The 27867-nt window shown below is 37.3% G+C and overlaps 1 protein-coding gene across 1 annotated transcript; it reads right to left on the bottom strand.

Annotated features, from left to right (window-relative positions):
- Positions 1-10412: 10412 nt before the first annotated feature.
- LOC112185678 (carotenoid cleavage dioxygenase 7, chloroplastic) lies at positions 10413-14944 on the bottom strand. The gene is made up of 7 exons (XM_024323959.2): positions 14139-14944; positions 13607-13735; positions 13218-13349; positions 12648-12920; positions 12449-12534; positions 11024-11338; positions 10413-10898 (listed from the first exon to the last, which is right to left on the bottom strand). The coding sequence occupies exons 1-7, from the start codon at positions 14923-14925 to the stop codon at positions 10752-10754; spliced, it is 1869 nt and encodes a 622-aa protein (XP_024179727.1). The 5' UTR covers positions 14926-14944; the 3' UTR covers positions 10413-10751.
- Between the last annotated feature and the right edge of the window lie 12923 nt (positions 14945-27867).

Below are 27867 nucleotides of genomic sequence, written 5' to 3'. Positions count from 1 at the left end.
CATGGCAAGGAAAAATAACCTATAAAAAAAAAATCGAGAGACCAAGTGTTCATTATTTCAAGAAGTAAAAATAAACGGAAGAGTCCAGTAGTGACACGAAAAGAAATTAGTAGATGATGAACTATGTTCCGCTAATACATCAGTAACTTAAAAAAAGGACAAAATACTGTTTACTCCCTATACTTATAGGGTTTCGACATTTCAGTCCCTGACGTTTCAATTTCACCTAAAAACTCCCTGAACTCTTCAATTTCACCTAATTGGTCCTTGCCGTCAACTTTCCGTCAAAAACTCCGTTATCTTGCTGACGTGGCAGTCCTTCTACAGTAAAATGACTATTTTACCCTCACTGACCAAAAAAAAAATTTCTCTATTGTTTTTACTCTATTTTCTCTATTTTTTTTTAACTCTCTTTTCTCTATTTTTTAATTTGTTCTTTTTTTTTTAACTTTCTTTTCTCTATTTTTTTAATGTGTTCTTTTTTTTTCCTACTTTTTTTTTTAACTCTCTTTTCTCTATTTTTTAATTTGTTCTTTTTTTTCCTACATTTTTTTTAACTCTCTTTTCTCTATTTTTTTAAATTTGTTTTCTTTTCTTTTTTTAACTTTCTTTTCTCCTTTTCTTTTTAACTCTCTTTTCTCTTTTTTTGTTTGTTCTTTTTTTTTTTTTTAACTCTCTTTTCTCTATTTTTTTAAATTTGTTCTCTTTTTTCCTACTTTTTTTTAACTCTCTTTTCTCTATTTTTTAATTTGTTCTTTTTTTTCCTACTTTTTTTTAACTCTCTTTTCTCTATTTTTTTAATTTGTTCTTTTTTTTTAACTCTCTTTTCTCCTTTTCTTTTTAACTCTCTTTTCTCTTTTTTTTTGTTTGTTCTCTTTTTTTAACTCTTTTTTCTCTTCTTTTTTATTTGTTCTCTCTCTCTCTCACTTTTTTTTTTTTTTTTTATTTCTTTCTCTTTTCTTTTTACCACTTCTTCCTCTTCCTCCTTTCTTCTCTTCGGCCATCTCTTTCCCTTCTCTGATCACAGCTCCAGTTTCTGGGCACGCCTGGACGTTGGAACGGTCGGGTTCTCTCCCCTTCAGATCCCTGCCGCTTCGTGATATTGGAGCTATATTAGAAGCTTTCTCTTAACGTCAATAACATTTCTATGGTGTTCGTTTGCTGAGATGATGAGCCAAGAGAGAATCCAAGAGGATAAGATGTTTGAGTTTTCCTACGCAAGGCAGTGATTTGGTCATTTTGGCTGTTTCTGATGGTAACTTGAGAGAGAAATGTTTGAACAATTTGGGCGCCAAAGAAAGGGAGGTGGAAAAAAAAAGAACAAATTAAAAAATAGAGAGAAAAGAGTTTAAAAAAAAGAGTAGGAAAAAAAAAATTAAAGAACAAATTAAAAAAATAAAATAAAAGAGAGTTAAAAAAAACAGAGAAATAAGAGTTAAAAAAAAAAAGAGAAATAAAAGAGTTAAAAAAAAGAGTAGGAAAAAACAGAACAAATTAAAAAAATAGAGAAGAAAGAGTTAAAAAAAGAGAGAGAGAGAGAAAAGAGAGTTGAAAAAAAAAGAGTAGAAAGAAAAAAAGAGAACAAATTAAAAAAAATAGAGAAAAGAGAATTAAAAAAAAAAAAAACAGAAAAGAGAGTTAAAAAAACGAGAACAAATAAAAAAGAGAGAAAAGAGAGTTAAAAAAAAAATTAAAAAATAGAGAAAAGAGAGTTAAAAAAAACAGAGAAAAGAAAATTTAAAAAATAGAGATTTTTTTTTTTGTCAGTGAGGGTAAAATAGTCATTTTACTGTAGAAGGACTGCCACGTCAGCAAGATAACGGAGTTTTTGACGGAGAGTTGACGGCAAGGACCAATTAGGTGAAATTGAAGAGTTCAGGGAGTTTGTAGGTGAAATTGAAACGTCAGGGACTGAAACGTCGAAACCCTATAAATATAGGGAGTAAACAGTATTTTGTCCTTAAAAAAATAAAAACAAAAACATATTTATCAAAGAGAAAAACCAAAAGAATACACTAACACACACACACTAGTACATGGACAAAACAACAGTGATCTACACAATTGATCGAAGAGAAAAACCAATACTTCAAATATAAAACACACACAAACCCACCAAAAAAAAAAAAACTCTCATGCTCCTTGAAATTTAGCTCCACGTATTTGTTGATACAGCATTCTTAGTTTGATTGATGATTGCCACGATCACGTAACCACCATCTTTCCAAACAATTCAAGAGCAAGTAGATTTATTTGACGAAGTGGTGTTAGCCCAGTGGTTAGAGCACCCACTACCTATGTACGAAGTCATGGATTCGAGTCACCATGAGGGCAGGAGTGAAAACCTTTGATCCTTTTTAAAAAAAATAAAAATAAAATAAAAAAGGTTTATTTGAAGAGAAGAGGGCCAATAACTCCATAAAACTCAACAACAAATCCAAGTGCCATACTGATATAAAATCCTTGTGTTATGAGCTCATACTTCCCTTCTTCTTCTTCTTGGTCGCCTGTTTTCTCTGCATGATCAAAACACAACCGTGGAAGAGGAGGTCCACAGAGAAGATGATTTCCAGCAAAAGCAGTTGGCTCAAAGGTTTGGATCTGAGTACCTATTGGAATCATTCCAGAGAGGTTGTTGTATGACAAGTCCAACATACTGAGACGAGGTATCTGAGAAATGCTTGTTGGAATTCTACCATGCAACTGGTTTCTTGACAAAATCAAGGAAGTCCAATGACAGCAAGCTTCCAATCTCCCGAGGTATTGGACCTGTTAATTGGTTTTTCGACAGGTTTAAAGAAACCAACCCAACAAGAAACCTTATTCAATTCGCTAGGAATCTCCCCACTGAAACTATTACAAGAGAGGTCAATACTCTTCAGCAGCCCTAGAGTAGATTTGTATTTCGACATTGTTCCTTTCCATATCAGGGATGCTTCATCAACGTACTCGCCAAGATACGTAGTTGGTTCGTTATAAATTGAGAATTCTTGACTGATCCTAGGTGCAATAGTAGCTGAAAATCCATTTAGAGCCAAACTTGCAAAGTTGTGGAGACATTTGGGTATAAACCCTGAGATGTTGTTGATCGAGAAATCCAAAATTTGAATTTTCTTCAGATGACATAATTGTGAGGGCATGCTTCCATTGAATTGGTTGGACCGTAGGATAAGAATCATCAAATTTGCAAGTCCATTGCCTAACCATTCAGGCACCAAACCTGATAAATTATTTTCACTGAAATCACAGACTCTTAAGTTTCTGCAATTTCCTAAGGATGAAGGCAGTTCCCCTACAAATCCCCCCTACAAATCTTGGCGTGCGGGTCACGTCATTGGTATATATATACATACATATGTATATTGTTTTTCCTCGTGAGATTTTGGGGAAACCTTACTGATTTTTTATTTTTGTATGGATTTTAACCCACCATATATACATGGGTCATATTATTTTATTGCTAGCTAGCCTATTAGTACTCCTCCCCGCTTACTATGTTTTTGTGGCTGAGTTGAGCAGAACCTGGGAGGTTCTAGAGCTTGGGAGGCTCCAACCCGAGCCTGGGAGGCTCTCTTTTACGTATGGTGATAACTTTTTCCCCGTACTTTATATTTATTTAACTAGCGGGGCTAGTTCGATTTCTTTTAACCAGCGGGGCTGGAATGTTCTCACGAATTTTCGTGTTGCGAGAAATATATTTATTTTTATAAATGTTGCATGCATTGGACTTTTAAAGAAATAAATGAGGGAAAGTATAAAATCTCTTTTCTTTATAATTATTTATTTTTGTCCACTCACGCTAACATTTTTATCTACTTTCCCCTGGACCTTTTGGTTTCCAATGCCCAGTCTGCAGAGTAACTGGTTCGGCATAGTAGGATTTCGGGGTATAGCATCTGCTGCTGTTGTTTTTCATTTTGTAGGTTAATTATTGAACCTACTTGTATTTTATTTTCTTTTTCCTTTTTTAGATTGCTCTGGTAACCAGTGGAAGAATTGTCCTAAAGTTTGAAAGTTACATTGGTGTAATTGAGAATATGTTATTTTGGATTTCAGTTGCTTTTGTGGAGTTATTGGGATTTGGGGAGTAGGGTGACTCCAGGAGATTATGGATGAATTGTTAGAAGTGCGAATACGTTTTCTATAGAATTTTGGGTAGTCCATTTTAGGGGTGACTCTACCGAATTTTCAGTAGAATTATACCTAAGGTGGGGCCCACAGAGCCACCTCAAATTTCATGGTGAAATTTGGAGTGGATCCTGTCAGTTGAACTGCTTCCATTTAGTATCATACAATACTGCTGCCAAGTACATGAATTTTGGAAATGATTTTGGTAGCAAATAAAAGCACAAAAGGTTTTTTGTTGTATTCAATTTGATTGGAAAAAAAAAAATCAAAATTTCAAAATTCTATGAAAATATGAGTAAAAAACTTCATTGTCGGTGGCATACAAATTTCACATAAATTTTGGAGAAATTTCGGGTTTCAGTGTGAATTTTTAAATATATTTTGTGTGTAGATATTTCGGAAATTAAGAATTTCGTGGAAATGTATGGAAAATTTCAAAAAATTTCGGGAAATTCCTGACGGAAATGATATAGCATATGAATTTCGATTCGGTACTTCCAAATTACGGAAATTTAGATGAAAATTTCAGTAGTTTCGGAGAAATTTGAAACCTTGCCACTAACCTAACACCCCACTATCTCTATTAACTCTCACTAAAAAATAAAACATAAAATAAAAATAATGACTTTTCTCTTGCTTTCCATTGAGCCCAGAAGAAAAAGTTTATATCTGGGCTGAAATCCAACAACATCGAACTTAGAATCGAAGACAAACAAGAATTTGAAGAAGCTCGCACACGCTCCACCACCTCCACCACAATCATGTCCGCCACATCTCTCCTCAACCGCCTCCAAACATTTCCTCCTCCAAAATGCAGCGCATCGTCCTTCCTCCTAATTGAAAGTAATCTCCTCCAATTCCATGACCGAAGGCGGCGGCGTTCATAAGCGAGCTCTTACTAATTTCACCGACCACGAGGGAATCCTTGATGAGATTCTGGCAAGGATATGGACCAGATCTTTGATGGATTGTGTCTGCAAGTCATGGAGTGCATTTTTGCACCATTTTGTTGACCTTCTCCTTCTGCTTTCCTTTTCTCCATTTCCTCTTCTTCTACTTTCCTCAGCTAGACTTGGCCGGCTTCAAAGACGGTGGCTGTGCATTTTCCTTCTTCGGAGCCTAAAATTCAAAAAAGTGTTAAGCAAGGTTCGAAAAATCGCTAGGCGCTAGTCGGGCGGTGGGTTAGGGAGGAGCGCCCAGGCGCCTAGGCGGGTGTCTAGGCGGCGCCTAGGCGGTTTTGTATTTTTAAATTTTAATTTTAATTTTTATAACTTTTATTTAGATAATTAAAAATATATAAACTTATAAAGACTTAAAGAATAATAAACTAAATATTTATCCTCCTAAAAAAAATAAACTAAATATTTATTTAATTAAATAGAGGTAGTAGAGAGGTAGAACTGAAGGTCTGAATTGAATACAATTATCCCACAAAAGAAAGAAGCAGTATTCAATTATGTTTCTTGTTGCCCTGCACACGTGCCATCTTATCCTTCTTCTCTATGCCGACCAAAAACCAGCCACTAATTATACTCTCTCTCTTCAACACAATTAACCACGTACCCATTCATTTTCACTCCCTTCTCTCTCTCTCCCCTTTGCGAAACCAGTAGCCACCATCTCCACCTTCTGTCTTCATCAATCTTTTAATTATTCAATCAATAACCACGCTAAAGAACCGACAACCATAACGAAGAGTCGATACTGGAGATCAATTTCTGATTTGGTTTCGAAGTTCAGCCGCGCGCAGAGAGAAAGAGAGAGCAAGAGCTACTGGCCTACTGAGCGACAAAGAGAGAGAGCGACAGCTACTGAGCGAGAGAGAGAGAGAGAGGAGAGACTGAGAAGAGACCAGCAACGGAAAGGAAACGCCCAGCTAGCCGCCCAGCCGTCTAGGCCGCCTGGACGCCCGCCTAGGCCGCCTAGGCTCCCGCCTAAAACCCAAACGCCCAGAAGCTCCGATTATGCATTCCTCGAGGCGGAGAGGAGCCGCCCAACGCCTAGGCGCCGCCTAGACGGCCTGGGCGGCCGAGTTTTAGAACACTGGTGTTAAGTCACAGGAGCGAAGCATTGAGCTTCAACGTAGATGACTATCAAATCTCAGAAGTCAAACAATGGACCCAAATAAACGATCATAGCTCAACATGGGATCATCTTATCTTAGCTTTTCAAGTATAATTTGTTGGGTATGATACAGGGTTTTCTTTCGAGTTCCAGGACTTTGAGCCTTTCCATTTTAATTGAAGAACTCTTCACAAAAGGAAGAATGAATGTTCAATTCATTATGCATAAATAATTCCCAACACCAATAGTAGCAGATCAACTAGTAGAGGTGCAGAAATTTCTAGAAACCTTTAGGATCCATGGTTGTAGTTGTTTGCTTACTGATTGGGATGGTTGTTTGGTTTGGTTGGCAATGAAGAAGGATGCAGTCAAAGATTAAAATATCGGTTTTTACATATCTATTGGAACTTTGAAAAAAATGAAATGTTGGAAAAATTGGGGATATATCGGAGATATTCTAGAAAATATATCTTTTCTGAAAGAGTTAATTTGTTAGATTTACATATAAATAGATATGAATGTCAACTTCATCTACATCTAGAAAGAGAATCTAGGTTGTTCCACCAAATTTTTAAACTACAATGAGTTAATTTATGAAACATGGCTCCATCAAGTTTGTTTTCTTTTACTGAAATTGCTCCATCATAAATTCTTCTCACTCATATTCGTCTTAAGGGAATTCTTCCTTACCCAGATTCCACTTCTCACCCAAATTCGCTTTGATGAGATTTCTCCTCATCCATATTCACCTTGAGGAGATCTCTCCCCACATAGTTTTGCATTTAGAGAATTATAACTTCTCATCTAGATTCGCATTGAGAGGATTTCTCCACACTGAGATTCGTCTTAAAGGGATTTCTTTTCACCCGAATCTGCCTTAAGAGGTTTCACTTCGAGGTATTTTTCTCTAAAAGTTTAATTTGTCTCTTTATTAGGTCATATCCTGACTAGAAACTGTTGTTAAAATTTCACACCCTCACATAATCTTCATATTCCATAATGTATGTTTATCTGTGAACAATTGAGTTTTTTTTCTCCTTATTCTTTGTTTTTTTCCATCAAATTTTACATATATTTTTTCATTTTATTAGGATATATCTTAAATATCTTATATATCGAAGATATTTGTCGACATCGGAGAAATTTCGCAGAAATGATAGAAGATAAGATATTTTCCCCCATGATATATCGGTTCTTCTAAAAAGGGAGATTCAATCCTTGGATGCAGCGAGTGTTTTTATGTTTGTATAAAATAAAAGTAAATATGAGTAACGGAGTTAAGCTCTGTTATGTTATAAAACCGGTGTCTAAATGCTACATGTGGGACAGAATGAGAACAGGCAAATTTGGAACTGGTGATTTCCTCTCAATTTCAAGACCATATATAGAATGTGAAAATGCATGCTGACCTGAAAAGACTTTACTCTAATTTTCACATTCTACGGTCTTGAAATAAATGTGTATACTGACCTAAAAGGACTTTATTATGAAAGTTATTATTTATGAACGCATTATCAAAATCAATGACATGCTTTGAAAGTCAAAAAGTGATAAAGTAATATTATTTATTTTTTTCCTTTTCTTGTGACTATTTTGTCAATATGTGCTTTTATTTTCTAATTTTTCTTTTAGTTGTTTGTTCATGTGAAAAGACTGATAACAACACAGACAAAATGTTTGTTGTAATTTTACAAATCCATGATTGAGAATTTTTTAGATATTAGTGGGCAATATTTGTGGCCTAAAATATTGTCTAGCCCATTTAAATTCTTTATTCCTAATTTGTTAAGGAATTTGAGAGTGACTGAGAATGCTTAATGATAAAGATTCAATATGTGTGGCCCAAAATATTGTTTAGCCCAAAGTAGCATGCTTTGCTTGATGATTTCCATGTTGATCACATTACGACTAGGCCTCATCATGGGCCGGGTTAGGGCCAGCCCTACCCTAAATTTTAGGGCTTAGGGTAGGGCCGGGCTGGGCTTTGACCAAGTCAACAAATTTAGAGCCGGGCCGAGGCTTCAATACGTAAGACCTTACCCGCCCTTAAGGCTCATTCCGCAAGGGCCAGGCTGGGCTAGCCCTTTTCAAATAGGGTCAGGCCGAGCCTTTGTTTAACTCTCATAAAATAGAATTTCGGCAAAACTTTATCGTTCATATACTCAATAGTCTGAAACTCAAAAGAAAAGGGGAAAAAAAAATCCAAACTGAAAAACAACTTCAATCATCATACGTTCATACTTGAGAATAGGCTACCTGAGAACCTGAGGTCCTAAGCTAATTACAAATAAGTGAACTGTGAATAACTTCAAATCCCACTGAACCTTTAATTACACATTCTCATTGAAATTGCACTGAGACTGAGCCACTGAGGCTACAAACACTCTTCATCAATTACCAAAAGTTGCAATCTCTTTACGAAAATTAAAGCAGTGTTCGATTTAACACTTGCAATCTTCCTTCTTAAGCTAAACTTCCTTCATCTCTTACTAAACAGAGAACCTGCAATAGTGCAATACATACATATATTTCAGTTCATTTTCACTTTCTGCAACATTAAAGTTCCACGCCAATCCATTAAAGACATATATTCTTAAATCATGATCAATTGATGTAACAAATTATATGGTAACCAAGAATTTAGAACACTCACCAACGACATCAATCAGTAACAAGATGACCTTAGTACGATGTGCCAAATATTCCATGAAAGATTGTACAACATAAGTGCAGCCCTGCACATTAAACATTACAAATTAATGCAATAGCAAGATAATCCAACATGTGGTAAAAGAGATCAGATATAAGTGATCAGTAGCACATCAAACATCAAACATTGGGAATCTGTGAACAACGATAAAAAAACTCTATATAAACTAACTTACCCACTCCATACAAATTGGGTAGTGATAGATCATATATGTTTCAACAACCAAGATAACTTTCATTGCCAAGAACAGAAATAAACATTTAGACTACACTCACCAAATTAGTCACACACAATATTGCCGGCATCTTCTTCAAATTTGAGAGTCTTCTTATTCCTTCTCTCTCAACCTAACCAGAAAACCACAAACATCACTCAAAAACTCAAATTGAACCATAACTATGTAAAAAGAGTACCGAATGCAATAGCTACTATGCACTTAATAGAAAACACAATTCTTCCTCCTTGCAAGTCTGTTACTGCTTTCATCTCTTCCACTGTTATAAACTTATAACACTCACAAAAGAAAAGGGTTAGGATAAAGGATGTAACCAGATATAAACAGAGTTTAGCTAATCAATAATCAATACATAATATCACCGACATCAACAAACTAAACGGGAATGAGAGATTACCTCATCAACCCAGCTCGAGACAGAGAGAGATTCGAACCTAGCTCGAGTCAACAAGAACGTTCAAACAAGCTCCTCACACCCTCAGGCGCTCCTCGATCTCGATCCGTCGCAAACTCCTCGATCTTCAATCCGTCGCAAGCTCCCCAGGCTCGATTTTCGTTCCGACTCGTCCTCATCTCGCCTCACTCAACATCACAGCCTCAGCTTGCCTAGCATCTACTCCACCTCGATCTTCGATCCGACTCGTCGCAAGCTCACCTGGCGTCTACGAGATACTGGGATAGCGTATGGCCGTCTGCCGTACGTGGTGGCTGAGAGAGGCGGTCTGGACTCTGATGAAGGAACATCGGGTTTGAGAGAGAGGCAGCCTATGTTTGAGAGAGACTCGACAGCGTGAAACTGTGAAAGTGGGATAGCGTCTGCTACTCTGCCGTCTAGGGTCTGCTTTTGCCCTATTGCTACTTGAGTTGGACTTGGACAGTTGGGCTTCTTACCTTCAGCCTTTGGGCCTTAAAGACATAAACTCGATTTAAGAGACCAATTTTGTACAGATTCAAATAATTCATCAAAACTCCCATAGTTTTTTACACATGTAAATATGTAATATTGTAATAGAAAATAACAAAAATATAATTTTAAATTTTAGGGCCGGGCTTTTAGGGTCGGGCCGGGCCTAGCCCTAAAGAGCTCAATCGGGTCGGGCCGTAGGGTAGGGTCGGGTTTCATTTGTATGACCCATACCCTACCCTATTTTAAAAAGGGTCGGGCCGGGCGGGCTTTGGGCCCAAGGGCCATATGATGAGGCCTAATTACGACCATCTTTTGAAAAATTCAAACTTGATATATCAATATGTTTTGAGGACGATTAATAGCCTATAAATTAATTTAATCGATCATAAGAATATACCTACATTATCGACCTAAAGAATCGAGTACAAGGTGATATTAGTTTGAGTAATCTATCTCTTCACTTGCGTGGCAGTTCGGTGATAGAATTCATTTTTGGTCGTTGCTCATTTCACTGTCCACTGTAGATTGAAGTTGGCTCTCTATTTGCAAGAATCTAACCACGCAGCCACTTAATACCAAAAGAAATTTGGGTGAATATACACTGGATTGACACCAAGTCTTTAGCACTAGTCCAACGATGTCAGGTTATCATTGGGGTGAGATTATGTGCATCCAGTCTTCCAAAATTGCCAAAAGGCAAAAGAAAACTACTTGTCACTAGCCCAAAAACCATGAAAACCAAGAGGAAAATTTAGGTGCTTGGGGACTTCTAGTCTTGCCACAAGTGCATCAGCTGCTCCAATCTTCTTCGAATCCAAGATAACCAGATAGCACCTTTGAACTGCAACTGCATACTGCAATTAATACAAGCATATCATATCTATGTACGTAAGTCGACCTTATTATTAAAGTTGAAGTAGGTGCTACAGAATATGAAAAATTGAGAGATTTTGATAATTTGCCACTTGAATAAAATTACCTCGACTACAAGAATGTAACCTTCATCTTCTTCAGAACCTTTGGCGATGAAAGTGGGTTCTCCGATAAATCTTCTACTACCAACAGACCATGTGTGCACAGATTTAGTTGAAGCATTCAGCTTCACCACCATGTCAAATGGAAAGCTTGGCAATGCACTGCGAGAACCCGAAGAAGCTGCTGCATATATGTATTTGTTTTTGCTGCCTGAAAATGCTGGATTGATCACTGGAAAATCTGATGACTTGTTCCACTTGTTCAAAGGCTCCGCATCACATCTTTGACAGTTCCCATTGGCATCCAAGTTGATGGAAACCTGGATTTTTTGAATGAAAAATGACATAAATCCGTAAGTAGTACTCAACCTAAATGTACAGTTCTTTTAAATCGTGTTATATATAAGAATTACTCCTAAATATGAACATAAAATTAATAAAATGCATAGATCAAGTTCATAGCCGAGCCTTGTAGCCAGACAAGTAACTTGTAATCAAACACGGAAATAAAGTGATCCTTTCTATTTTGAAGGCGAAACCATGTGAGCAAGATATCATGATAAGCACGTCCTAACTTCTAAAGGTTGTCTGTCATGTTGAGAGTATGAATCTCACATGGAAAAATGAGGACTTAGCATATAAGTTTATGGGTCATGTCATCTATTGCCAATTGATATTAGATGTCAAGCCCAAATTACTTCATTATGGTTACAGAGTGGGTTATCCCACGTGTGAATACATTGCAGCCACACGGGCTTCATATCACCTAATATAAGTTGTCCATATGTATGACTTGAAAATTCACCACATATGTGGGGGTGTGATCTAAACAACCTATAGGCTTAGACAACAATTGTACTTGTTGGAGAAGTTTGATCTCATATATATATATATATATTCTCAGGTGCGGACGTCCGTACCTAAGCAAAAGGTACGGATTTCCATTTTCCCCCCTTTCCGATCGCACATTTAGATCTTAACCGTTCAGTTTTTAGGTCCTAATGTATAGATTATCTCTGCAAAATTTCAGCCAAATTGGTGATCGTTAAGGTATTCAAAATTGCAATTTACAACCATGAATACGAACGGCTCCGAATCTGTCGAACCGGAACCGTTCGTATTCATTGTTGTAAATTGCAGTTTTGAATGCCTTAACGATCACCAATTTGACTGAAATTTTGCAGAGATGATCTATACATAAGACCTAAAAACTGAACGATTAAGATCTAAATGTGTGATCGGAAAGGGGGGGGGGGGAATGGAACTTAGGTACGGACGTCAACCAAGAACCCGTGTGTGTGTGTGTGTGTATATATAAGTTTTATTTTTTATTTATTTTTTTAACTTGCGGTTAATTTTAAAAAAAAGTACTATGTAACTTATGGAATTGTACTCTAGAGCATCAGCTATAGTTAAGAAAGGAAAAAAACCTGAACAAGGTGAGGCAATGTCTTGCTTTGGCTTCCATTTATGTTCATAACCGAAGGGTCTAGTTTACCACTTTGCCAATCATATCCTGTCCACGCAGAAGCAAAACATTAGATTAGCATCTTAATTTGGAATTCCAGAAAGCAATATAAGTAGTGTGATTAAATTTGATTCCGTATATGAGATCAGGTTAATAATTACCAAATAACTTTTGGAAATTGAACCACTCGTAAGAGCAAGCAGAACCGTGTATTTGGATCTCCGAATTCCCATTCTCATCCAAATTCTCATAGGCATTGCATACATGTAGCAGCCAAAACTGTGAAGGAGCTTCAATAGGCACTCTCCAATCTCGATTATAATTCACTTCATCGGGAAAGCGAGGAAGCAAGTATATGGGAGAAGTGTCCTTGCTAGGGTTGACTGATAATGCTGTTATCATCGGTGTAGTCCCACAGACTGCAGTCATTGCACCTATATTTGAACATACATAAAATTAGTGTTAAAAATTTAACCTGATCAATTTGTAGAGCATTATGATTAAGCTTTCATAGATATCTATTTCAAAGAGATTTTATGTAACAAAGAAAAATCTAATTGATCGAATAATATAGTATATCAAGCATATCTAGATGCCTTGATTAGTTCATTATTAAATTACAGATCACTAAGATCCAAATAGGACGAATCCACGTTTAACTTATGTGATTAATGAATATCATAGTAATGAATCTGAGTACTACTAAAATATAAAGATCAGTGGTAAATTACCGACAACATCAAGCTTGATGCGATTAGCAAATAAGATATAATGAGTGTCAGTGAAAGCCCAGTCATGGATCATCAAGTGATCTGGGATGGCAAACTCTTGCTTTGTCACCTCCTTAAAACTTGAGTCAAATTCTGCAACCAAAAGAAAAAAGAATATCATCACTCCTTTTCTTTTTCAAAATCAGCAAGTTTAATTAAACAGATTCATTCTTGTGAAAATACAGAATTTATTCTCTTTTATTTTTATTTTTTTATGATGGTGCAGAATTTATCCTATTATGTTCAAACTCCGGAATGTTGAACCAAAAATTGAACCATAAAATTTATTTCAAAAGGTAGATCGCAAAGTTGAAAAATATATAAAGTAAAAATTCTCTCTCAAGTATTACCATAAAATGTAAAATGACTATGTGGCAGAAGCATATCTTCTGCATTGCACGACATCATAAGAAGCCTATTTCTGCAAGTGTCCAGCTTGTAATGAGACAATAGTCGCTTAGGTGGCATTTTAAATACTCCTGCAAATAACAATTGAATTGAAGTAAATTCAAATTGTACATCTACAAGTAATGTGTGCCCAAATATATTAAGTTAGCTATTATACAACAATCATACAACACACCAGATCTGACTTTAGAGCTACCCAAGAAATTCCTAGCACTCCATTTTTCAATATATAACAACAATTTTAGCTAAAACATGGGTTTATCAATTTATAAAATGTTTTCTAGTTTCTAATAAGGCTACATAATTACATATGCCCATATTTTGTACAGCAACAGATTACATGTCTGATGTCCCTTTCTATTAAATAAGAATGATATGAAGTTTTTATTTTATTATATTCTTTTTACAAGGCAATTCACTTTGTTTTGTCCACCATTTGTCTTGACGTTTATAACATTATGCAAAATTACGTACCGTACAAAATCGGCTTCAGCAACCTCGCAGCAACATCCCATACGCCACCGCCACCGCCACCGCAACCACTCACCACCACCGGATCACAACCCTCCATCAGCTTGACCTTCCCGACAGTAGCCAAAGTCTCCGGTTCAATCTCATACGGGTCGCCACCTTCCCACAAGCACAACAGCCTCCCGCCCCAGCTCAACACACTAGTATTCGCCACATTCTTCATCACCTTAGTGTTCCCAACTTTCTGTCCTCCCTTCAACACCGAAAAAGGCCCCCTGTGCGTGAACCGCCACGCTCCGGTAACCGGATCGTGCTCTTCCACCTGCGCCTCAGTCTTCACGTATTTGGCCATGAACTTGACCTTCACCTCGTCCCCATTATTCCCATCGAACCTAAAAGCCCTGAGGTAGCCGTGACCGTCCAAAGGGTGCACAGTGGAGCCATGGTCGTCGCTGAAGAGCCCCGGTCCAGTCAAGTAGTACGTTCCGGAAGGAAACTCCGGCGGGACTGCGCCTTCAACCACTCGGAGTGTCACTGGTTTGGTTGTTTCGGAGCGTTGCGAGACGAAGAGGAACTGGTAGTCCCAGAATGCGGCAACGGAGTCATCGACCACGTCTGGGGTCGAAACAGTGGTGATCGGAGTAGTACTTCCGTTGGGTGTGGAAATGGAGATGGCACGTGGAGGTTTAAGCAGCGGCGTCGACGGAGGAGGGATGTGCACCGCCGGTAGATTTATCATTGAGGGGAATATTGGTTTTGGAACAATGATTTGGAAGTGTTTGGTTTGCATTTTGGGGGTTTTGTAGTTTTAGGAGGTGGCAATGGTGATAGACTGATGGCATTATGCTTCGGAATTATATAGAGGCTTGTTGCCTTGTTGGTACACATTTGCCATTAGACGTTTCATCTAACTACAGATTTGCCATTGGTTCCGTAGCATTGCTGGTAATTTTGTGCCCCATGAATGTGCATGGTGGGTCATATTTTTCGTGTAATGGAGGGCATGGAGACGGAAATTTGGAGATCAAATGGCAGACATAATGCCTTGGTTTACTCTTCTTTTTCCTATTTTAATCTGTTATGGGGCTTATGGCAAGAGTTGCATTTAAATAGAGAACAAATCATCCTTCAGTCCAGAGATATTTACATTTCATTATTATTGTCTCTTGATCTTTTTGCTTTTAATTGGCGAACTTAAAATTTTTCAACTATGAAATGAGATAGATGGTAGTTTACTTTATTAAGTCAAATTTTTTATACGTTAATTCATCTCTTTAGCAAACGTCATAGACTCATAGCTAACAAATCAATGGAGCTGTTAATCACCTTCCTAAATAGAATTAAATGAAATAGATTAACCGATGTTCGATAGTTCAATGAAAGAAGATCTGATCATTGGAATAGAAAAATATTCTTCATCTTTAATAGAGTGACCAATTTGTAGCCACTATTAATATGCTCCCGTGTATAATTTTTTTTTGGGATATTAAAATAGTGATCGAGTGAGCTGTCACTTCGAGGGTAGGAGCAATTTGGCTATGGTCTCTCCTCAAGAGATTTTTTTACAAGCTGGGGTTCGAATCAGGGACCTCCTATTACCAGGAGAAGCCCTGCAACATCCGCCTCACTTGCAGCCTAGTATGCTTTCACTAGACCAACCTCATTAGGTAGAGTGTATAATTATTTTACGCGCGGCAACAAATTTTAAAAACGGTACGTTGTATATACTAAATTATTGTTTTTCCAATCAAAGTCCAAAAACAAGTGTGTATAAAACGTGGGCTTACAAAGCTTTCACTTAAAAAATTGCCACTCTGTTGGGGATATACACTCCCAAGATTAATTCACATGACCAGACATCTAGTACAACTCTCTGCATCCAAGCTGCTCGTGATTTAGAAACCTATAATTTAAGCCCCAATAATTGTTTCCCGTAAGCCTTCGAGGACCAAAGAGCACTATTGCTCAGTTCATGCATGGCCAACACAGCCGTGCTTCAATTGGACATGGTTGGACTGGCACAGTTAACCGAGTGGAAGAGAGGTGGTACTTTTGTGAATTGAAGAGGAACCTGGGGGAGTTTTGAGAGGGTTAGTAAAATTATTGTTTAATTAGGGCACTAATACGTAAGCAGACAATGATTAGTGTTTGATACCGAAATCGAGTGTTGGTCTGATACTGCCGGAATAATGACAAGAATGGGAGGCACAGATTCCATCTAGCTACTTGGGCCGTCTATAGAGGACTGATCTCATCCTCCCACTCATCCGAGTCCAATTCCAAATTCGATGCCTTGCCAATTAAAGTATTCACTAGCTAATATGGCATGTATCTAACTTCTATGAGTTCCATCTAACTATTATTATTTTTTTAATGGGGGCTTACGCTGAACCAAAGGGAGCTTAATTGGGAGTGCCATCATGTCATGTTGTAATTTTGTCATATGGACACTTCCAAGGAAAAACTTTATGTCATCATTAACGAAAGAAAAGAAAAGTATTTTTTCAAGACAAGAATGAAGGTATTAGTTAAATGAGTTACGGCAGAAAAACAATTGCTTTGCTAGGATTTACGAGCTGTGAGCACGGTAGCGGCTGCCGGCCTTGACTTTTGGGAGGCCTAAGGCAAACAATTGAAATAAGATCTCCACAGCAAACTTGAAATATAATTTTATTTTGGGTTAAATACTATTTACTCCCTGAATTTTTAGGAAAAAACAATTCAGTCCATGCCTTTTCAATTTCACACGTTTACTCCCTCATATCTCAATTTTGAACCAATAGGTCCATTCCGTTAAAAAACTCTATTAAAATGTCTATTATACCCTCAGTTCATCTTTTTTCTTTTTCTTAATTTATTTATTTTATCTTTTTTTTTCCTTTTCTGTTTATCTCTTCTTCTTCCACCTCTCTTCTCCTTCAACATCAAAATTTCTAAAGCGACCAAATCAATCCGAAACACAAAACCTCTCTTCATCAGCTCAATCAAAAAAAGAAAAAAAAACAAAACAAAACAAAAGAGAAAAAAATCTTTTCAAAAAAAATTAATTAATTAATTAAAAATTTTGAGGGTAGAATAGACATTTTTGGTCGGAGAATAACAAATTGGACCTATTGGTCCAAAATTAAGAGATGAGGGAGTAAACATGTGAAATTGAAAAGGCAGGGACTGAACTGTTTTTTCCCTGAAAGTTCAGGGAGTAAACAGTATTTAACCCTTTTATTTTTTTCTTCAAATATAACAACTTAAAAGTAAAAATATAACTTAGAATAATAATAAAAGGAGAATTTTTCGAACAGTACATGAACTAAAGGTCACTGTGAATTAAGGTTCCTCACTTTACACTAATTACACTTTGGTACCTGGACTATAAAACCCGACCCACTTTTGGTACACGCCGTCAATAACTCCATTAACCTTATGTCATTTTTCATTTTTCATTTTTCAAAGGATATTTTGGTATTTTCACTCATTCTCTCCCAAAAAAAAAAAGCAAATTGGGAGAGAGATTAATGAATTTATGGAGGATGCTCTTTCCGCGTTCCCAATTCCAAGATGATTGTGTCTGCAATGGCGACCGAACCATAAACCTCCTTACTAGAAAAGCTAATCTTCTCGCCGACTGACTCAATTAGCCACAGTACCAAAGCCTTAGAGCAACATGCGACGCTGTGGATCGACTACGAGATTGAGCAGGCTCGAGATTACTAGAAAAACATCGAAGAACGGAGGTGGTCAGAGTCAAAGACTGGTCTGGAGGAGAAGATCGATCGCTGGTGCAACGCCCCAAACTGCACCTCACCAGCTAGAGCGTGTCACAATGCCACGAGACCCTAAAACATAAACCAAAAGTTTCGATTTACATTTTAGAAAAAACGTAAGGCAATTTATTGAGTTATTTTTTGTAAATGCACAGCGGAAACATAAAAATAATTTTGAGGTGAAATTCTTTAAACTACTGAACCCAAATTATTCGTCGAGAATTCAATATGAAGGATTTCTCGAGAAATAACAAACTTCGATAAATAAGAGTTTAGCAGTGTACCAACACCATTCTAACTTCCCACAAGTTCTGGAAAATGAATTAGAAATCAATATTAGATCTGGAACATGGTTTCCATTACAAAGATTGATTGAACTTGTTTTTGGACACCGAGCTCCATCCGCTACTATCCCTTCACCAGTGCACTATACCTGCATTCACACTGTTATAGGGGGTGAGATTTCGTCCTCGCTACTCAATAGGGATTGTACCCCGGCTAGATATGAAAACCGAAAAAATAAAATAATCTTTTGGGCTACCCAGTATAAAACGTACTGAACCAATTGTTTTAAAGAACGTCACTTTCTGACTCAAAAATCGATGCATGAAACTTAAATAAACAGGACACCACATATTACCTGATGGCTGGTCCCATAAACCCACTACATGAACTAACCTCACACAATTTGTAAACCAAATAAGCATAGCACGTGAGAGCGTCCGCTACCTAGCTACACATATGGAATCAAGTCGTCAGTATGATTAAAGCACCGTCCGACAGAACCCAAGGAAGTCACTGCCACCCTTCGATCTCAAACCATCAATAATAACTCACACGGAACGGTTAGTTTGCATTGCATTTTAACACAACCATACCGTAAAAATTAACATGCATTATTTCATAGAAACATGCAAATAACCAACTGAGTAAGGCTTTGAATCCACTACCTGGATTCCGATGCTTATCTTCTCGTAATCCAAGAGTCACGAACCTTCTGTTCCTCAGGTAACTAGAGTCCTGATTTCCGACATATTGATCGTGAATAACTCATCGAGCAAATATTAAAGTTTTGACGATTAAGTAATCGTCCGATCAACGTTTCTTGGTTTGACCAGGAGTTGACCAATGTTTGACCAACATTTGACCAATCGCGACAAGAGCAGTTTTCAGCTTCCCAAGAATTTATGTGAAGAGATGCATCGATTAATGGCTAATTTCTGGCGGGGAAAGAATACCTCAGAACAAAAAATTCACTGGCTTTCTTGGGACAAGTTATGTACTTCAAAATCAGAGGGTGGATTGGGATTTTGGATTATGGTGCAATTTAATCAGGCTCTCTTAGCTAAATAGGGTTGGAGACTCTTGTGTAATCCAGATACTTTGGTGGCTAAAGTGTTGAAAGCACGGTATTTTCCCAGTTCTGATTTTTTACATGTCTCTCTATCAAAGGTGCTTCTTACACATGGAGAAGTATCATGTATGGTAGGGAGCTTTTTCTAAAGGGACTTCGATGTCAGGTAGGGAATGGGGAGGCGGTGTTTGTTTGGTCAGACCCTTGGCTGCCTCTCCCTTATAGTTTTAAACCATTCTCTACTATCATGGAAGGGACAGAGGACTTACGAGTAACTGATTTAATAGATGCGGACAATGGTTGCTGGATTGAAGACATTATTGATGAGCTCTTTACTAATTATGAGGCAGACTTGGTCACTAGCATTCCGTTGAGTTTGGGTGGTGGACTTGATAGACTTATGTGGCATTTTGAAAAGCTTGGAAGATATAATGTCAAGAGTGGTTATTATGTGGTGATATAGGACGAAAATGGACCCAGTTTAGCCGAAAAACCATAAAAGTAAAGAAGTGGCGTAGAATCAAGAAAAGTGATTGGAAAATAGGTAACTCACGCGTAATCAGGTTACTAGCCGCTGGAATATTCAAGAAGATTTGGTTTTGGACTTTTCGGGTTTCTCGTGCGAAAAGTCAGGTTTTGATTTTGAATCAGATTTGACTAACTTTTGGCCAGAATGTCCGTTTGAGACGCATAATAGCTTTCCAGAATGGGAACGACGAGATCTTCAAGACTCACTTTAGTGAGCCCTATCAGATTTAGGTCAAAATGTATCGTCTTAATTATCCGATTCGTGATTTAATATTTTTAGGCTAGTTTTTACATTCTTTTTATTTTAGGTTTTCTAGTTTATTTTGGATTTGTTTTGTTTTAATCCGTGGGCTTTAGGGTTTTATTGTTAGTCACCTTAGGGTTTCTTTTCCCATATATAAGCAACCTTAAACGGCTGCAGAACTATCTTTTATCATATTATCAATCAAAATTGAGAGTTTTCTCTTTTAACTCTGGTGGACTCCAGAATCTTTATTTTAGGTTTATTGCTGGTAAACCTAGGTTACTATTCCGACTGGGTCATTTGGTATCAGAGCGGGTATCGCCCGCTCCTTAGCAGACGACGATCCAAGGGAGAAGTTCACTACCACCAACCTCAACGACGCTGGTCGTAGAGTATTTATCAAATAAAGTTTCGTTGAAGAGGAAAATGCCAAGGGATTCACCCTCCGACAACCTCATCAATCCAAAAAAAAAAAAAAAAGAGGAAAAAAAAAAACATGGAACGTTGGATATTCACAATGCCAGATTACGACGACTTCCGAACTACATGTGTCATCAAAGACAAGGTATGCTCTGTAATAATTGACAGTGGTCTACGAGAGAACTTTATAGCAAACAAAGTTGTAGATTATTTTCAATTACCAACAGTGAAGCTGAGTGATCCATACTGGATTTCATTTGGAGAGGATGAATATGCACAAGTAACAGAGGTTTGTAAAGTTTCTGTCTCTATGGGAAAATTTTATAAAGAAGAGATTACTTGTCATGTAATTGACATGGACGACACTAATGTGCTTTTTGGAAGACCATGGCATGAAAGCATCAAAGGTGGTTATTGCAAAGACAACACATATTTATTTAGATGGGAGTCACACAAAATAAAAATCAAGCCAGGAAGGAAGAACAATAAGAATGACCATCCTGAGGTGTGTGAAAAGGAACATGAAGAAGCCACTTTGAAGATTGAAGAGAAACTCATTAAGGACAAGGAAGCTGATTCATTCATCACATCGATATCCATGTCATGCATGCCTAATTGTGTTCAAGATCAACCCAAGGAGAAGTCAATGCCCATTCCTTTTCAAGTGGAGGAGTTCAAGTTTCAAGATGCTTATTCTAAACTTGTCTACGGTATTGGATTCATGGTGATACCTTTTAATTTCGAGAATATTGAAGTTGATGGCTTATCATGTTTTATTCCTACTAAAGATCGAGCTGCATACAAGAGGAACTCGAGGCCGTGTTCTTTTCAAGTGGAGGAGACTGATGTAGGACGAGATTTTAGCCAATTTCAACAAAAAATCTTGAAAAGAAAGAAACGTCTTCACATTAAGAAGAATAATTTGAATATCGGAAATTGGTATTCAAATAGGCTTCTTAATGATGGAATTAATCATAAGTTACTCTTTTGGATATATCGGGATTCTCGAACAAAATCTTGATTGGGATTCCAAGCGTAATATTCTTTAGTATCTAAGATTTTATTTCCGATTTTTATTTAATCAGGTTTAATTAGGTTTTCTAGTTTTAGTCTATAATAAATTGTTCTTTATGTTTTCTAGTTGTATTAGGTTTATGCTATGTACCCTATATAAGGCACCTCTTAGATTGTAATTTTAATTCAAGTTATCAATAAAAAAATCAAATATTAGAGAAGACTCTATTTTTCTTACGGCTGTGCCCGTAATTGCTAGTGGATTCTAGCTCATCTCATATGGTTTTCGACGCTTGACGGAGCCTCTTACTATCGTGTTCACGCTTCCCGCATCATTTCCTGATGCAGTCGGAATTGTAACCTAGGTTTACCAGCAATAAACCTAAAATAAAGATTCTGGAGTCCACCAGAGTTAAAAGAGAAAACTCTCAATTTTGATTGATAATATGATAAAAGATAGTTCTGCAGCCATTTAAGGTTGCTTATATATGGGAAAAGAAACCCTAGGGCGACTAACAATAAAACCCTAAAGCCCACGGATTAAAACAAAACAAATCCAAAAAAACTAGAAAACCTAAAATAAAAAGAATGTAAAAACCAGCCTAAAAATATTAAATCACGAATGGGATAATTAAGATGATACATTTTGGCCTAAATCTGATAGGGCTCACTAAAGTGAGTCTTGAAGATCTCGTCGTTCTCATTCTGGAAAGCTATCATGCGTCTCAAACGGACATTCTGGCCAAAAGTTAGTCAAATCTGATTCAAAATCAAAACCTGACTTTTCGCACGAGAAACCCGAAAAGTCCAAAACCAAATCTTCTTGAATATTCTAGCGGCTAATAACCTGATTACGCGTGAGTTACCTATTTTTCAATCACTTTTCTTGATTCTACGCCGCTTCTTTACTTTTATGGTTTTTCAGCTAAACTGGGTCCATTCTCGTCCTACATCATTCTCCTCAACTATGAAAGAACTCGCCCTCGAGTTCCTCTTGAATAAAGGACAAGAATAGGTAGACAAAAGACCTAAGAAAAAATTAGACAATTGAACCTGTAGATTATTGGCCGGATCTTCTGCATATTCTGATGGAACAATCATGAACCCAACACCATAGATGAGTCTATCATATGCATTTTGGATTTCATAGGCAACCGTAGTAGATTCTTCTTGGCGCTCAAGGTTGCATTCTTGAATGACATCGGGTTCTGAATGATTTATTTCATGATCCAAGACTTCACCATTACAAATAACCATGTCTTCATGAGCAATTTCATCTTTAACATCTTCTTGATCATCATGGATGATTTCTTGTGGAGTTTCTTCCATCAGAAAATTTTCTGGCTTTTCTTCAGATAAACTATTAATCTCAACAGGCAAAGAAAATTCTTTGGACTTTAACTTCTTCTCAAAAACCTTGGGAGGGTAATTCTTGATCGAAAAAATCAAAAATCTCTAGGCAAAAATTTTTCGTTAAGAATACCTTTCATCTTCCTCCATGTTCAAACACGCTCTTTTCCTTGCCTCTGACGAGAACTCTGCAATTGATCCTACCAATAAGCAACATCTGTTTTTAGCTTTCGAGAAACCATCTTAGCCTACTTGTGTTTTGGAACCTCCATGATCTCAAAGAATCTATCCACTTCAACCTGCCAATCCAGAAAATCCTCCACGCTCATGTGACCAGAAAAGTAAGGAATATCACCCTTGGTTATGAGAACCTCAGAATCATAGTTAATATCACCTCCACCACCACGTGGAGCTCTAGCACGTTGTCCTTCCCCGCCTCTGTTACATTTGTTGTTGTTGTTTTTTCCTTCCAACAACCCACAAAATTCTGCCATTTGAGTGTTCATGGCAGCAATTTGAGTAGTCATCTGGGCAGTGAGGGCATCCAAATCTGCTCTTGTAATTGGGGCTGTACGTTCGTCACCCATGGATAATCGAGGTAAATAAGAGAGACATGAGAGACATGCTCTGATACCAAATGATGCGGGAAGCGTGAACACGATAGTAAGAGGCTCCGTCAAGCGTCGAAAGCCATATGAGATGAGGTAGAATCCACTAGCAATTACGGGCACAGCTGTAAGAAAAATAGAGTCTTCTCTAATATTTGGTTTTTTTATTGATAACTTGAATTAAAATTACAATCTAAGAGGTGTCTTATATAGGGCACATAGCATAAACCTAATATAACTAGAAAACATAAATAACAATTTATTATAGACTAAAACTAGGAAACCTAATTAAACCTGATTAAATAAAAATCGGAAATAAAATCTTAGATACTAAAAAATATTACGCTTGGAATCCCAATCAAGATTTTGTTCGAGAATCCCGATATATCCAAAAGAGTAACTTATGATTAATTCCATCATTAAGAAGCCTATTTGAATACCAATTTCCGATATTCAAATTATTCTTCTTAATGTGAAGACGTTTCTTTCTTTTCAAGATTTTTTTGTTGAAATTGGCTAAAATCTCGTCCTACATCATGTGGCTCGGTTAACTGAGCAAATGCAAAGTAGGGCGTCTTCATCTTCATCAAGTGTCGGCGATGTGACTACTGATGGTTTTCGGAAGAATTATGGAAGGTTGGTGTTTCTCGAAAATAAGAATGCATACATGGCGTCTGGTGAAGGGAATTTAATTTACCCACTGTTGCCTCTGAAAATCACCTCGGCCTATAAAGCCGAGGGATCAAGGAACAAATGTCCTTCTCGATGCATAGATGCGGAGCATGCCAGCACACGGCCAGAAGGCCAAGTGTGCAACTGTAGGTGTAGTGGATGTAGATCTGACTTATCAAGCAATTGTTAGCCGAGGAAGGAACTTATTCTCGGCTGCGGTTCGATGCCTCTAGATTAAGGACTTGGTGGCTGAAGGTCAGGTGAGTTAGGTGCGGTTGTGAGAGTATGAGTAAATATGAGAGTAATAGCTATTATGCGACTACGAAAACAGTAAATAACACGATCAAACAAGTAAAGCATAAAGACAATAAGGAGCAAATAAAAGATAATAACAACGAAACTAAAAACTGGAATGGCTGCAAATTATCAACTATTGTTTGAAAGAAAACAAAGAGAACAATTCGAAATTGATACTAGGCTACAAGAAAGATAAAGTAACTGAGATTGTAACTAGCAGAGCAAATAAACTAAAGTAGCAGACGGAAATTCTACCTAAGCAAAAGGTAAAACGAAATAAGAAAAGCTTGATGGATTGAGTTTCTGGAGTTGTGTGTGTGTCTTGATCTGTCGATTGCTTCTTTATATAGAGGTGGACTTGCTGGGCGACCAAGCGGATGTGAAGTCTTTCCATCGAACTTAAATTGCTTGCTTCAATCTCATTAGGACTCCTAATGCATATATACTAAAGGCTCACGTCATCAACTAACATATATGCACGATATATGGCTTCTCAATATTTGATCATGCAATTAAGCATTGCACCACGTCATGCAGTAGAAACCCACTCAAATTCAATAAGTATTGTGCATGATTACATTGCTTTGGAGTGTTTGATTACCACCAAAATACGTTGACTTTAATTAGTTCCAACGTTCTTGCTTGCTGCATGGAATTCTTATCTCCCCTCCCATACTTCTAGTTGGAACAAATCTCTTCTTCTTAGCCTCATCAAGATAACCATGCTAATAATTAAATAAATCATTAGTAATTATCTTATTTTTGTCTTTTCAACAGCATGCAATTTGATGGAATGGAGGTTCATAAACCGGGTGTAAACATAGCCCCCCCATTTTCTTGAGCATCGGCAAGTATCGCCGAATGGTTAAGGAAATGGAAGCTCTTATTCTCTGAAAATCTACTCGATTTATTAATCATAAATCATGAATCATAGCAAAGAGATCAAAATCAACTTCTTCACTCTTCATGCATCCGCATATATATCTCTTGGTCAAAGTAAGACAAGTGACTAGAAAGTAGAAAACTTTAAACTAAAGCAGATCTTACCAATGGTGCATGTGGCCGGTTGTCTTTCTATACGAAAGCCATGTATGTATGAAACCTCACCAATTAATGCTCCCTGCATGACTAATTAATCTAGCATTTGAAAATCATTGTCCTTACCATTAGATTTGGCTTCATCTCAGCTTCTCATCAACCAACTTCCAAGATTATGAAAAACAAATTGCTTTTATATTAAACCAAAGCCATTATTGAATGTTAGCTAGCTTGATAATTCCCGTCCCGGATTTTGAGAAATTTTTATCAAACTTTAAAAATTTGCAAGATCGGCAGGTACTGGAGCTCAGGTTTCCTTGTCTAAGTACAACAAGGAGGACAAAGACAAGGTTGAAATAGTCTTTGGAAGTTCGCATCCTTCTAGTGGCCTTAAGGCCATCGATTAACTCGCCTGAACCATTTTTTCTTGCCATGATCAAAGATTGGATGCGTTTCTAGCCGCGATTGCTCCTCCGTGCCTCACAATCTTGATTTCTTCTTTCACATTTGAAATTTGCAGCGACTGTTTGTTTGATTCCTTTTTGGCCTTCATGACTTTGGTCGTTAGGAAACATCAAAGATAAGAAAACAAAAAATAAACATGAATAAGTTCCAGCTACAATCTTATTCTTTGCACTTATCTTCGATGACCACTCCTCACTCTAAATTAAACTTCCATTCTTTTAGCCATGGACACCTTCCTCAATTCAACATACGGCTACCGTTCGTTCATCTTTTATTATTTTGAAATCTAAATAAACCAAGGTAGAGATTTACAGGACATCATTATCATGGCCAACTAGGAGGTGGCCACCAATGTTTAATTTTAAATCCTACACTTCCTATGTTCGCGGCATGAATTTCATGGTGCTTAAAGCCGCAAAGTGTTGAACATGGGTATTTGGAATGATCATTGAACTCTTCAGCCTTTACGTAGGTGGAATTCTCAAGCCCCCCAGTGGCGAAGTAGTGGTTAATTTGGACTTTCAATTCTAATTTAGCCGATATTGTCGTTATCACATCGGCTTTGTCTCCAATTACCATGTCAGTATACATGGTTTCTTCAGGTGTAGGAATCTCATGTTTTACCAAACGGTGGTCAGTGAGCCCCCCAAGTTCAAGGTCATTGTAGTCGTAATTTGGCTCATCGTCTTCATATGCATCGTGGAATGGCTTTATGTTGAAGACAAGATTTGGTTCAGAAAAATCATTTTGTGATCGATTGAATTGGATACCATCAACAACGCCTAGAAATATTTAGGGTCCCATTAGGCGTGCCAAAAGATGTTGCCTCTGAAAATCATCTCGGCCTATACAGCCGAGGGATCAAGGAACAAAAGTCCTTCTCAATGAATAGAATGCTGAGCGTGCCAGCACACGGCCAGAAGGCCAAGTGTGCAATTGTAGATGTAGTAGATGAAGTGCGCGTGTTCTGACTTCGTCGAGCGACTGAAAGTCGAGGAAGGAACAATCTCGGCTGAGGATTCGATGCCTTTGGATCAAGGAATTTTGGGTTGTTCAATGGACGAGTCGCAAATGGTGATTGGTAACTGAAAAATTACGTTAAAACTACTCCTAGTGTAAGAAATAAACACGATAGTAAAAGAGCAAGGAAGTAAACTCTAGATTAAGTGCAGAAAGGTAAAGAGCAATAAAATAAAGCGCAGGAAAGTAAATAGCGATAAAGTAAAGAGCAGAAAAAGAAAATAATAAATGGCTTGAAGAATAAAATTATCAACTATTATCAAAAAGTAACAAATGAAACAATTGAAATATCGATACTAGATTACAAGAAAAACGAAGGGAAATGACTTAAACTAGTAGAGCCAACAACTAAAGAATTGAAAAGACAATGAAATTAATCTGGAGCTAAGAAAAATAAAAGGAAACCCATGATGGAGTTTTGACTGGAGATGTGTGTGTGTCTTGATCTGTCGATTGCTTCTTTATATAGAGGTGGACTTGCTGGGCGACCAAGCGGATGTGAAGTCTTTCCATCGAACTCAAATTGCTTGCTTCAATCTCATTAGGACTCCTAATGCATATATACTAAAGGCTCACGTCATCAACTAACATATATGCACGATATATGGCTTCTCAATATTTGATCATGCAATTAAGCATTGCACCACGTCATGCAGTAGAAACCCACTCAAATTCAATAAGTATTGTCCATGATTACATTGCTTTGGAGTGTTTGATTACCACCAAAATACGTTGACTTTAATTAGTTCCAACGTTCTTGCTTGCTGCATGGAATTCTTATCTCCCCTCCCATACTTCTAGTTGGAACAAATCTCTTCTTCTTAGCCTCATCAAGATAACCATGCTAATAATTAAATAAATCATTAGTAATTATCTTATTTTTGTCTTTTCAACAGCATGCAATTTGATGGAATGGAGGTTCATAAACCGGGTGTAAACACCCACACGAGCTGCTTTATCT

The sequence above is a fragment of the Rosa chinensis genome, chromosome 1 (assembly GCF_002994745.2).
Source record: "Rosa chinensis cultivar Old Blush chromosome 1, RchiOBHm-V2, whole genome shotgun sequence".
In the NCBI taxonomy this organism is placed as follows: domain Eukaryota; kingdom Viridiplantae; phylum Streptophyta; class Magnoliopsida; order Rosales; family Rosaceae; genus Rosa; species Rosa chinensis.
Note: the sequence above shows the minus strand (reverse complement) of the source record. Positions and strands in the feature narration are given on the sequence as shown.